Raw genomic sequence first — 13778 nt, 5'->3', positions numbered from 1 at the left:
TATGTGTCTTGAGTTGATTAATGCCTGTAATGACCTAATATTTGTGTATGCCTGTGTCATTGTGTAGAGTGTAAATGTAACGACCACGCAGAGAGTTGCCACTTTGACGAAAGCGTATGGCTGCGCTCGGGTCAGCGGAGTGGAGGCGTGTGTGACTGCCTTCACAACACCAGCGGCCGCCACTGCCAACACTGTCGGACCGGCTTTTACAGAGCCCCCGAGAGACCCTTCACTGCCCCGGATTCCTGCAGACGTAAGACACAATCATGCATCATTGATTAAATGCACAGTCAAATCCATGTTCACACAATAGCTCAACATCAGCACATTTATATATATTTTTATACTGTGCTCAGTCTGACGTCTTGTTTCTGATTGGCTGCAAGGTGTGTATTAAAATAATTTAGGGTGCGTTCACACTTGTCATGTTTGGTTCGATTAAAACGAACCCTGGTGCGATTGCTCGTTTAGTGCGGTTCATTTGAACATATGTGAACGCTGCCATCCGAACCCTGGTGCGCACCAAACACGAACTCTGGTGCGGTTCGATTGATTATATGAACGCAACACGGACCAAAGACATGTAAACGAACCAAAAACCGGACGTAATGTCACAAGATGCGACGCATAGTCAGCTGATTTGACGACGTGGAAAGATCAGTGTATCTAAAATGAATAATGTACCTTAGAGGGCAAACGTGGAGCAACGAGGAAGTGCCTCATCAATATTTGGTCCGACGAGCATGTTTCGAAAATGCTAGAAGAAACGCACAAAAAGCATACCTGGTTCTTCTCATGAAAGGACCCGTGTTGCCCATTAGTCGGTACAGACGACAGAACTGCACCGTCTCTTTTGCATAAGAGACGGCCTCTTTTCTGCATACAACGGAGGAAATCCTGGTGCTGTTTTGAATGTTTTGAACATTTTATGAACTCTTCATGGGTAAAAATAATGCCATATGTACACACATAAAATGACAACGTCCAGCACACAGCATTGTTTTGAATGTTCGGTAAGCAAGCTCCTGCGTCATATAAGCCGACCAATCAAACCGTTTCCCTATGCCTTTGGTTCGGTAACTTTAGGTTCATTGTTAAAAATGCCAGCGTGAACGCTAAGTGGACCAGGACTGTTTTTGTTTTTTGGTCCGGACCAAACAAACCAAACTAACCGAACTACAAGTGTGAACGCACCCTTAAAGGAAGGACAACTCTGATGAAAAATAAACCTGGGGTAACATGGTTAACGAGTAGATCGTTCTCTGGGATGCGTTTTCATAAAAATTGAATGTAACGAGTTTTATCTCTAAAAACAGATTAGCTTATAACACTAGTCTATGGGGCACAGAGTAAGTGCAATTAAATCACTAGTTAATACCACTAACAAGGCTCAAAATAGCCTCACACTAACACGGTAGCATAATGAGGGTCCCTACATGCAAACCCAAGCATTGAGAACTTGTGAAGTGTACAAACAGAAGTGTACAAACAGTTTAATAAGAAGGTACTTTATAAAGACGGTCTATTTCGCGTTCACGGACAGGCGCCACGAACGAGAACGATCTCAGAGATCGATATACTCAGTAACCATGTGTTAATTACCCCTAGGTTTATTTTTCACTGGAGTTGTCCTTTAATGCACAGGTAGTTCCAGTCAGTTTTATCACCGTTCTGTATTAATGCACTGCCTTCATTGATCTCTGCTAGATCTACCACCAGCCGTAACTGACGAAAATAAGTCATTTGTACCCTTTTGGTCAAATATTGTGCTGCTGGCAAATGGCCATGGTAAAATCTGGATAATCCACAGCTAGTTGTGCTTTAATCTATTTAAATTTGCTCACTACGTTTTGCGTCAGGTGGTTCTCTGTCTCCATGTCATGCATTAATAATGCACAGCTAACCGTGGATTATCCCAATATTCTTCAACTTTTAACAAAGCATGTATCCATCTAATCTGTCTGTCTGTCTGTCTGTCTGTCTGTCTGTCTGTCTGTCTGTCTGTCTGTCTGTCTGTCTGTCTGTCTGTCTGTCTGTCTGTCTGTCTGTCTGTCTATCTATCTATCTATCTATCTATCTATCTATCTATCTATCTATCTATCTATCTATCTATCTATCTATCTATCTATCTATCTATCTATCTATCTATCTATCTATCTATCTATCTATCTATCTATCTATCTATCTATCTATCTATCTATCTATCTATCTATCTATCTATCTATCTATCTATCTATCTATCTATCATATATATATATTTTTTATTTATCATTGTGTGAATGTGTGTGTGCGTTTGTGTCTTGGACAAAGATGAAAGCCATTTAATCTCAGATTTTGAAAAGCTGCTTAAAATGGCATGTGGAGTATCTGTGATTTCCCCCGCTGTACACTTCCGTTCCCGATCTCCGTCTGTCTTCAGTGTGTGCATGAAAATGCGAGTGAGTGTCTGAGTATCCGTTTACGTGTGCAGCTTGGCCTAGATGATGATGTCAAAATTCAAGAACTCATCAGATCAGCGAACAAGTCCAATATTGTAGCACACACACGCATGCACACATTGAGGGGATGTTTGGTATTGAATGTTGTTCCTGCTCGGAATGCTAATGGCTCTTACGGCGAGTTGGGACATGTAGAATAACAAGAACTCGGCTGTGTGTGTGTGTGTGTGTGTGTGTGTGTGTGTGTGTGTGTGTGTGTGTGTGTGTGTGTGTGTGTGTGTGTGTGTGTGTGTGTGTGTGTGTGTGTGTGTGTGTGTGTGTGTGTGTGTGTGTGTGTGTGTGTGTGTGTGTGTGTGTGTGTGTGTGTGTGTGTGTGTGTGTGTGTAAATATGCATATTGTGAATCTGGAGGTAGAGAGATTAATCATCGGATGACACCGGTCTCATAATAATTGACTGAGCATATAAAGCATTAGTCTGATCGGGATAACTCTGTGTATTGGTTCTTATTGTGCGAGTCATTGAAAACTCATTGCTTAGAGCAAAGCATATTAAACTTGTCCAGAGCCTCTGGAAACGCCACTGATATGCATGTATTTTTGCTGTCTGATGTGTGTATTTTGTGTAACTGTCTTTCTGTATTGCAGCTTGCATGTGTAACCATGTTGGTTCCACAAATTGTAACCATGATAATGGAAACTGCGTCTGTAAGCCAGGGGTGGCTGGGCCACTCTGTGACCAGTGCATGCTGGGATACTGGGGTTTCGATGAATATGGTTGCAAACCCTGTCAGTGTGCTGGTGATTGTGACCCGTACACAGGAGACTGTATGATGAGGTGAATATAAACCTTTTTACTGGTTGTTTGATAATCTTAAGGTCATTTCTTTATAGACATTTTCATCTTATGCATGGGTCTGCAGCAGTTTTGTTATAGACTAAAATGATTAAAAAAAAATTATGTTCAGTAATTAAAATAAAGCAGAAATAAAATATAAGACATAAAAATATAAGTTTTAGATCCATTGTGGGTTTTTAAAACTTTTTTTTTAGTTTGTATCATTGTCGGTATTCTTAACTAAAGCTAGAACTATAAAATAAATAATTTTGGTTAATAAATAAAATAAAATAAAAATATTATATGTAAAACTTAAATTAAAATTACAGTCTGTACTGTAAATACATTGAGCCCCAAATTGAACACCAAAATTACTAAAACTGAAATAAAAATAAATTAAAGCTATATAGAAATATTTAAAAATAATAATAAAACTGACAGAGGCATGAAACAAAATTACTAAAACTAAAATTGAAATGAAACAAAAAATATACTAATAATAAATACTATAATGGTATATAAACAATACTAAAAAGACATTTAAGACACTCATTGTAAGCTACATTTAAAAATGTATGAATTTCATTGCATTAGATTACAAAAAAAAAAAAAAAAGATATTTTCACCAACTGGTCCTGAGATGATTTTAGATTAATTTCTGCTGGCAGTTCACCTCAAGTTCAGGCAGTTCACCTAACATGAAAATAATCCAGTAAGACAATCAGAAATGTCCAAATATTTTTTTCTTCATTTAAAATAGTAATATATGTTTTGTTTTATCTTTCAACACGTCAAACGTCTTTGACGATTCTTGCTTGGAATGTGTAGTTGTGTTTACCACAGGCTTTACTCTTACTCATAAATAAATAAATAATAAAATCTGGTGGGAACCAGGAGGCGAGGTCCCCAGCACCTCCTAACAAAACATGTTCTTGCAGATTTGGTGCTTGTGCTAACTTTATTTAAATTAAATGCCTGCTGGTTTGATTTTTTTTTTTGTCAATTCCGATTAGATTCATTTTTTTGAAATTAATGACTTGAGACTTTTGGAGTCACTGTATATGGAAATCATGTTTCATTACTTTAATTTCTTACACACATGCACACGTGTTGGATTTCCATGTTTTATGGGGAACTTACATAGACATAATTACTTTTATAAACCTAAACCTAAATGATGAAAGTGATTTCACCAAGTGCAACATCTTTATTGATCCTGGAACAACACTCAAATAAAACAACCAGATTTGAGGAACAAGTTTACAGTTTATGTCAAGTCTAGGCTTAAAACCAGGGTTAGGTGCTTGTACATCATTTCCCTCTGATTTTATAGGTTAACTTATGGGTAGGGTTCAGTTTAGGGGTAGGGAAAGGGTTAAGACTTCATTTTCAGACAGGAATGTTGTTCCAGGATCAACTAAATATTTTGATCCAGGAACATGTCCTACTTGGCAAAATCATGGTGACCACTTCTAAACACAACTCTCAATGAAAACTTCCAGCATTTTTACATATTCACAAAACTTGTTGAAATAAGTTTTCCTCATAGAGACCAAAAAATGACATTGTGTTTTAAATATAATTGTATATATTTGTGTTATACAATTTATATATTATAATATAAATAATATGTATAGATAGTTTTATATGTGTGTGTAACCATGCATGTGTGTGATTCTTGTCTAGGTCTGAAGCAGATCACAACAGCACGGCAGAAAATCATCTTTTTCGAACAGAAGAGCTTTTCTCCGCCCTTAGTCATCCAGGTATTAGATTTAAATCTTGGAGCTGATAACAGCGCTGTCTTGTTCCCATGAAAAGTTTATTGTCTTGTCTGGGGTAAAGGCATGTGCTGTTGTAAAGTCATGCCTGTTTTTAAGTTGTCATAACAACAGAAAGAAACTGACAGCCAATACTTTAATTGCTGGGTATTTCTTTTCTTGACAGACAAATGTGTATGCAAACAGCAAGCTCTTGGAAACAGCAAAGTATTCTGCAATGTAAAATATGCTTATGGTAAGTAGCATATAAAGCAGCCCTGGACCGGAGCACGCTTGCTGTGCACTCGCTTCACCCCGGTGTTCTGTGTGTGTGTGTAATTAATGTGTGTCTGCTTGTGTGATCGCAGCAGTGAAGGTGAGAGTGCTCGGTGCTCATGATAAGGGCACTCACGCAGAGGTGGATGTTAAGGTTCTCAAGGTGTTGTGGGATAGCTCGCGCCTCAGGCTCACTCGTGGAAATCGAACCCTTTATCCCGAGTCTTGGACCTTACGAGGCTGCACCTGCCCTGTACTTTTTCCAGGTTAGCAAACGTGCATGTTTTGTTATATGGAGTGAGTTAGCACATTTCCCCGTTAATTGTGGGGATCTGTGGAGGTTTGTGGAACGGATTTCAATCTGATCAGATGCGTTAAATGGACCATGGAGAACTGTATTTAATTGGAGGTATTATCAAGTCACATGCAATGTAAATTAAGTGTGAATTCTGTAGAAATCTGCAGTTTCCACCGAATTCTGTGGGCGGCAGATTCCCACATGGAAGTGTAGTTATTTAATATAATGCCATATCAGACACGATCTGATATCTACGGCTCAGTTAGTTTTGCCGTGGCCATTTTAGTCATTTTGTTGAGGTAGCGACATCCTCCGAGCCTTGAGATCCTAAGTTGGCCACTAGTTTAATGCGTAAACAACCCTGTGTGACCAAAGCTACCTGGAATTATCAGAAATATATATAATTCATAATTTATTTTGAATTAAAGGTGCACTGTGTAAATATTTAGCGACATCTAGCGGTGAGGTTGCGAATTGCAGCCGCCCATCGCTCACCCCTACCTTTCGAAACATAGAGAAGCTACAGTGGCCGTCACAGGACAAACAGCAGAGAGTAGCTAGCGCTCTGTAGAGCAGTTTGTCCGTTTAGGGCTACTGTAGAAACATGGCGGCACAAAATGGCGACTTTAATGTAAGGGGACCCGTGGCGTATGTAGATAGAAAGGACTCATTCTAAGGTAATAAAAACATAACGGTTCATTATGTAAGATCTTTATACTTGACTGAAAACATAGTAATGTATATTATATTGCATTTCTGTCAATAGATCCTCTTAAATACTGCAAACCTTTTAAGGATGGGAAAAAGGTGCGGTATAAAGAAATTATCAGTCTATTATACTGTTGTATTAGACCTATGGTATATTGCGCATGATGTTGCCTATAAACAGAATTTGTATGAAGTTTATAAAAAATTAAGAATATGTAAGAACTTACAATAATATAGGCCTACAAGAGAATATTATCCATCCCATCTCAGCCTTTTAAATCCATTCCCTGATCATGTCTTTTTTTATTTCATATTTTTATATTATTATTATATTATTAAGTTTATTATCAAAAATGTTGAAAGAAAATGTAAGAACTTAGAATAATATAGGCCTAAAAGAATACAATATCAGCCTTTTAAATACATTCACTGATCATGTCCTTTTTTAATTTAATATTTAATATTATTATTGTTCTATTTATATAGCGCCTTTCACAGATCCAAACACACTTTACAAAAGACAAATAATACAGAAAATACAGAAGTACAAGCAAAGAACAAGCAGTCAAACAGTAAACATAGCATGGCAGGTATTAACTGAACAAGCGTTGGTTTATAGCAGAAAAGGGGAACTCATCAGTTTAAAAACATGTGAATAAATACGTTTTAAGTTCTGCCTTAAAGATCTGCAGTGAAGAGACAGAGACAGCACGGAGTCTGGGGCAGCTTATTCAAGAGCTTAGGGCCCATAATATTTAACTCCCTATCATAAACAGTAGAGTTTGACCTTGGGTAACACAAGCAGGTTGTGTCAACTCGATCTAAGAGTACGGACAGGAGCGTATGGTTGAATAAACTGCTAGAAATGAAAGGCCTTAAACTAAGACAAGTAGTTTAAGTGAATACAATAGGCAATATGGAGCCAGTCTAGTTGGTGAAAGATAGGAGTGATGTGAGCAGATTTTTTTTTGTTAAATGTCGAGCAGCAGAATTTTGTACCAGTTGCAGGTGATTAAGGACTTAAGCTGGTAGGCGACTAAACAAGAGTAACAATAGTCCATTCTAGTGGTTATTAAAGCGTGGGTATCACCATCACCATCTTTATGGTTAAGTGAAGGATGTATGTGACCATATTTGCCAAAGGTGGAGAAAAAAATATTTAACAAGCTGGCTGAAATGTGGTTCAAAACATAAGTTTGACTCAAATTGTACTCCCAAATTCCAAACAATTCGTGAACGCCTTACCATGATTCCATCAATATGGATGGAGATGTCATCATGGGAAAAGCCGAGCAATTGACCATGTGCACAGAACGCTCTTCCGCAATAACATTAGCCAGCTGGAAGACTTTTGACATTTATTCAAAAGCGAAACTGAGTGAATGTATTGCAGAAAAATGGCTAATATGAGCTAATAAATGCTCCTCTGCCGACATCTACTGGATATAGTGGTAATTCATGTCTTTATTTTATTTTATAAAAGTATGAAAAAAGTTGGATTTCCTACATTTTGAAACATTCGGTTTTACAAATGGGAACAATCTCAGAAGGATAAATAAATAATGTTTTGGGATTACATTAAAAATAACATGCTTGAAAAATGTTGTGTGCGCGTGTTGCCATGTCCAATTACAGACACTGTTTCTTATTCCAACGTTCCCTTTAGTTTTTATTGCAATCAATAAAACTGCTTTATTGGCAAATTAGGTAAGTGTGATAACCTCATTTAAATATAAAAACAACATAAAAAATCAATTATTGATGGTTTTGTGTGGATATACAGCGAGTACCGATTGACAGGCTGGCTTATTGAAAACCAGGACATTTCAGTGGTCAATTTCAGGCCAATAGGTAAAATATCGCCGTGTTTTTTCAGCATACAGTATTCCGCCATCCATGCTTTAGGATGATGGATTGGGCTGAAAGTCTGAATTGGATTGGATAGCAAAATTTGTGTAATATTGGCATAGCTATGAAAATTTAGACCATGGCATTTAATGATCTGGCCAAGATGAAGCATATTAATTAGAGATAGTAGTGGGCCAAAGACCGATCCTTGAGGTACACCACGGGAGACAGTGACAGAGTGAGATTCCTGTTTGTTAATGCTGACATTGTTGCCTATCCCAGAGATAGGAAGTTAACCGGTCTTTACCAGTGATACCAAAAGCAGATAGACATAAAAGAGTCAAAAACATATCAAACTCTGCACTCCAAGAGAATCAAGAGGCTGAGGCGTGGAGAAGGTCATTCACCTCTCTTAAAAGAGCAGTCTCTGCACTGTTCGAAAACCAGACTGAGACCATTCATGCAGGTTATGTTTATCTAAGTGAGACTCCAATTGTGTGACAACCACTTTTTCAAGTATTTTAGCTAGAAAAGGAAGATTTGAAATGGGTCTACTCAGGGCTGGTAGCCTGGATGCCAGCCGAATTTAGCCCGGCCCACAACATTTGAGACTACAATCTTGATTATGACGACGTCAGGCTACAGGACTGGGTAACTTGTCCTGGTTTTCTTAAATACTTGAGTGATTGCTGCTATTTTTGAACTCTGTGGTTTATGGCGGTCATATGGATGAAGTTTTTGAGTAAGTGTGCTGGAATTGGGTCAAGCTGACATGGAGCTGACATATACATGTTCAATCTCAAAAGTATTAGTAGGTAAAACGTATTTAATATATATATATATAGACCTCTATAGCCAATTTATTACTAGCTGAAATAAAATTAAATATATAGCTTAATATGCTAAATAAAGTAAACTTGTGGTAAAATTTGCCTACAGATGTACTTTATTAGCATGACTGTCGAGTATTTACAAAACAGGCTATATGGTACTGTAAGTAGGCCTCAAGTGAAAAATAAAACGAATATATAGGCTACAAATATTAATCAAACTAAGATAGCCTACATATGTGAATGCATTTAAATTCCTTTGGAATGAAAGGAGTCATTTTCTTTTCTTTTTAACACATAGCCTATGACTAATAATAAATTATTCAAACTTCATTCAAATGCTGTCACTCAATGTAGCTCATCTATACATATCTATACATTTTAGACTCGGATCATTTATCTTCACATACTGGCGTATAGCCTAAGCCTGCAGAAATACAGTCATAAAATCAGGACTTGTCGTGCATTAACAGTATTTACCAAACATATACTTTAAGTATCATATTATAGAGACCAATAATTAGGTAAAGAGATGCATTAAATGAAGGGGAAAATAATGCAAATACATTACAATGAAAAAAAATACAAACAATAATATACAAAAATAAATTTAAAATAAATGATTCATTAATGGATTTAAAAGGTTGTGGGATGGAATGGATAAAAATGACAAAAGCATTACACAATTACTCAAATTAAAATGAAAATATAAGAATAAAATCCAATTCAAATGTTCATAAAGTTTATATATTAGTTGAGTTTATAAATAAAATGTAATACAGTTTTAACACTGCCTATTTTCTATTTGGTGAAATTGGGCTAATGTGGTACTTTTGTAAACTGATGATAGTTTTTCCTCTTGCTTTAGGGATGGAATATCTTGTAGTTGGACACGAGGATATGAGAAAAGGCCGTCCCATGGTTAACATGAAGAGTATAGTGAAGCCATGGAGACCCAGCTTGAGCCGAAAAGTCCATCAGCTTCTGAAAACCAAATGTAGCTCAAAGACTTAGTCTTCCGTGCAACTTGTCGACTTAGCCTTTGTTTTATAATGACCATTATAAATGGTCTTCATCTGAATTATACTAATGATTTAAACCAGTGGTTCTCAACCGTTCTGACTTTTAAGACCCCTTTTTGTCCCAATTTGGAGATCCTTCTATCTGATATGCTAAGCTGTTATGTACCTCTGGTAAATAATAATAAGATTGTAATAACAAAAAAAAACTTAATTTAATGACAGTTTAATGTTGTAAATGTTGAGTTTATACCATTTTAAGACCTACTGTGGCCTCCTGGAAGCCCCGGGCTCCTGGTTGAGAACCACTGCTTTAACACCAGATGTGTGGATGTATTTACTAGCAGTCAGGTGAATACTAGCACTGTACAGAATGTATAATATATATGTATGTATGTGTATATATAAGATAATATATGTAGTTTTTTATTTCTATGACTAACTCTGTATATAGCATGCATTTTGTGTACACAAAAATACAACGCATATGCAATATTGTCCAATGGTTAATATATTATGAAATTAGTTTTCTTACAACTATTGGAATAATATACATTTTAGTACCGACCACGACCACAAGGTGTCAGCCTTTGATCATATTAATGAGTATGTTCAATCATATTCACAACAACACTGATTCATGTATGCAACAAGATGATTTACTGCTGATTGAAAAGGTAGGCCAAGATTACAAACGTGAAATGGCTAAAGCCCACACTTAAAGAAATCTGAGAACTCTCTGACTCTCAATAGACAGCAATTTAATGAACACTTTCAAAGCCCAGAAAGGTAGTGAAGACATCATTAAAATAGTCCATGTGACTACAGTGGTTCAACCTTAATTTTTTTTATGAAGTGACGAGAATACTTTTTGTGCACAAAAAAAACCTAACAAAAATATCTTCTTGTATTTCGCGTTCCAGAGCAGAACGGCGGCTCACCATTGGCTAGCTCATGCGTCAGCATCACACACACGTTGGGGTGCTCACATGAACAGTATTGGCCAATGGTGAGTTGCCGTTCTGCTGGAGAACTCGAAAGCGCTGCACTGTAAATGTGTAGGAGACTGGCACAGATGAGAAGAAATTGTTTGTTTTTTTTGCATACAAAAATAATTATTGTTGCTTCATAACATTAAGGTTGAACCAACTGGAGTGATGTGGACTTTCCTACCTTTCTGCTTTGAAGTGATAATTGCTGTCTATATGAGGTCAATAAAGCTCTCGGATTTCATTAAAAAAAATCTTTATTTGGGTTCCAAAAATAAACGAATGTCTTACAGGTTTAGAATCTCCTCCCCCTTCATCCGACCAATAAAAGAAAAGTGTTTTTAATACAAAAAAAGTCAACCTTCAAATAATTATGTTCAGTTATGCACTCAATACTTGGTCGGGAATCCTTTTGCAGAAATGACGCTTCAGTGCGGTGTGGCCTGGAGGCGATCAGCCTGTGGCACTGCTGAGGTGTTATGGAGGCCCAGGATGCTTCGGTAGCGGCCTTAAGCTCATCCAGAGTGTTGGGTCCTGCGTCTCAACTTTCTCTTCACAATATCCCACAGATTCTCTTTGGGGTTCAGGTCAGGAGTGTTGGCAGGCCAATTGAGCACAGTAATACCATGGTCAGTAAACCATTAACCAGTGGTTTTGGCACTATGAGCAGGGGCCAGGTCATGCTGAAAAACAAAATCTTCATCTCCATAAAGCTTTTCAGCAGATGGAACCATGAAGTGCTCCAAAATCTCCTGTTAGCTTGCTGCATTGACCCTGCCCTTGATAAAACACAGTGGACCAACACCAGCAGCTGACATGGCACCCCAGACCATCACTGACTGTGGGTACTTGACACTGGACTTCAGGCATTTTGGCATTTCCTTCTCCCCAGTCTTCCTCCAGACTCTGGCACCTTGATTTCCGAATGACATGCAAAATTTGCTTTCATCAAAAAAAAAGTACTTTGGACCCCTGAGCAACAGTCCAGTGCTGCTTCTCTGTAGCCCAAAAGTGTCTTGACCTGGCCTGTGCACGGCGGCTCTGGATGTTTCTACTCCAGACTCAGTCCACTGCTTCCGCAGGTCCCCCAAGGTCTGGAATCGGTCCTTCTCCACAATCTACCTCAGGGTCCGGTCACCTCTTCTCGTTGTGCAGCGTTTTTTGCCACACTTTTTCCTTCCCACAGACTTCCCACTGAGGTGCCTTGATACAGCACTCTGGGAACAGCCTATTCGTTCAGAAATGTCTTTCTGTGTCTTACCCTCTCGCTTGAGGGTGTCAATGATGGCCTTCTGGACAGCAGTCGGGTCGGCAGTCTTACCCATGATTGCGGTTTTGAGTAATGAACCAGGCTGGGAGTTTTTAAAAGCCTCAGGAATCTTTTGCAGGTGTTTAGAGTTAATTAGTTGATTCAGATGATTAGGTTAATAGCTCGTTTAGAGAACCTTTTCATGATATGATAATTTTTTGAGACAGGAATTTTGGGTTTTCATGAGCTGTATGCCAAAATCATCAGTATTAAAACAATAAAAGACCTGAAATATTTCAGTCGGTGTGCAATGAATCTAAAATATATGAAAGTTTAATTTTTATCATTACATTATGGAAAATAATGAACTTTTATCACATATGCTAATTTTTTTGAGAAGGACCTGTATATTATATATAGACCAGACCAGGGATTGCCGAATATCAGGCAACCCCTCGTGGTGGGCGGAGCTAGCGCTGGTCCATGAGGCCCCGCCCCGCCCGCATCCGCGCCTCTGTCAGACGCTCAGATTGGCGTGCCGAGATGTCGCTTTCCGCTATGAAGAAGCTGATGGAATTACAGTCAAACTAAAGGAAAAAAACATGTCCGAAGTACGGAAATTCACAAAAAGGTTGAGCAAACCTGGGACCGCTGCGGAGCTCAGACAAAGTGTGTCGGAGGCGGTGAGGACGTCCATTGCTGTGGTTAGTAACTCAAGAGCTCTCTCTCTCTCTCTCTCTCTCTCTCTCTCTCTCTCTCTCTCTCTCTCTCTCTCTCTCTCTCTCTCTCTCTCTCTCTCTCTCTCTCTCTCTCTCTCTCTCTCTCTCTCTCTCTCTCTCTCTCTCTCTCTCTGGACTGTGCATCTGTAGGCTGTGTCTCAACACGTAGTGAGCTACCTATGTAGGCGGCGTTTTTGACATCTCAGGCGCGAGCATGCTGTCTAGGTAGGCAGCTCGCTAGATTGTAAAACAGTCCTAGTTTTTTATTTGACCTTGTATATGCATACAAGCTGTCAGGTATTGCTTATAGTCGTTTTTTTCAATAGGCGTTTGTAATTATTGAAACACGTGCTAGCCTTCTGAGGCATAACGTCTAGTGCCTTCAGGGCAATTACTGCAGCACAGCTTCAACATCTGTCTTACACAACACATAGACGGCGTAGCATTTCAATACTGATATGCATTGGTTTAAAAAAAAAAAAACCCACAGGGATCTAGTCTACGAAAAGGCTTGTAGGTGATCCTGCCTGTTTCTTTACTGGAACCACATGGAGCATCCTTTATGCCTTTGTGTAAAGGAGCATGTGCTCATGCACCAGTCCAAGAACAGAGCCCATGCTATCTGTGCCTTTACTGGAACATTGAGATATTAATGTTCAGAAGCAGAAAACAGTTTATGTGTCATTAATGTTTTTAGAGAGGATCTAGATTGTTGCAGCATTCATTAGAGACATTCTCAGCACTTATATTATCATCCAGCACATCATGAGACTGAGATTTTCTACAAGAGTTGTATGAGTATAGGCCT

At 38.4% G+C, this 13778-nt stretch overlaps 2 protein-coding genes across 5 annotated transcripts in view; both read left to right on the top strand.

The window, feature by feature from the left end:
- ntn4 (netrin 4) overlaps nucleotides 1–12238 on the top strand; it is a 38076-nt gene extending 25838 nt beyond the window's left edge. For both annotated transcript variants that reach the window (XM_067445474.1, XM_067445479.1), the window contains exons 5-10: nucleotides 68–253; nucleotides 3085–3274; nucleotides 4961–5040; nucleotides 5222–5290; nucleotides 5403–5576; nucleotides 9863–12238. In XM_067445474.1, the coding sequence (XP_067301575.1) occupies nucleotides 68–253; nucleotides 3085–3274; nucleotides 4961–5040; nucleotides 5222–5290; nucleotides 5403–5576; nucleotides 9863–10008 (845 nt within the window). In that variant the 3' untranslated portion in view covers nucleotides 10009–12238. The remainder of the gene's footprint in view (nucleotides 1–67; nucleotides 254–3084; nucleotides 3275–4960; nucleotides 5041–5221; nucleotides 5291–5402; nucleotides 5577–9862) is intronic.
- A 320-nt stretch (nucleotides 12239–12558) lies between these two features.
- The window catches only part of dock11 (dedicator of cytokinesis 11), a 128550-nt gene continuing 127330 nt past the window's right edge, over nucleotides 12559–13778 (top strand). For 2 of the 3 annotated variants that reach the window (XM_067445433.1, XM_067445442.1), the window contains exon 1: nucleotides 12560–12955. In XM_067445433.1, coding sequence (XP_067301534.1) covers nucleotides 12605–12955 — 351 coding nt within the window. In that variant the 5' untranslated portion in view covers nucleotides 12560–12604. Of the gene's footprint in view, nucleotides 12956–13778 lie in introns of all 3 variants that reach the window. The other variant, XM_067445448.1, reaches the window with a different exon arrangement.

The sequence above is a fragment of the Pseudorasbora parva genome, chromosome 1 (genome assembly GCF_024679245.1).
Source record: "Pseudorasbora parva isolate DD20220531a chromosome 1, ASM2467924v1, whole genome shotgun sequence".
In the NCBI taxonomy this organism is placed as follows: Eukaryota; Metazoa; Chordata; class Actinopteri; order Cypriniformes; family Gobionidae; genus Pseudorasbora; species Pseudorasbora parva.
Note: the sequence above shows the minus strand (reverse complement) of the source record. Positions and strands in the feature narration are given on the sequence as shown.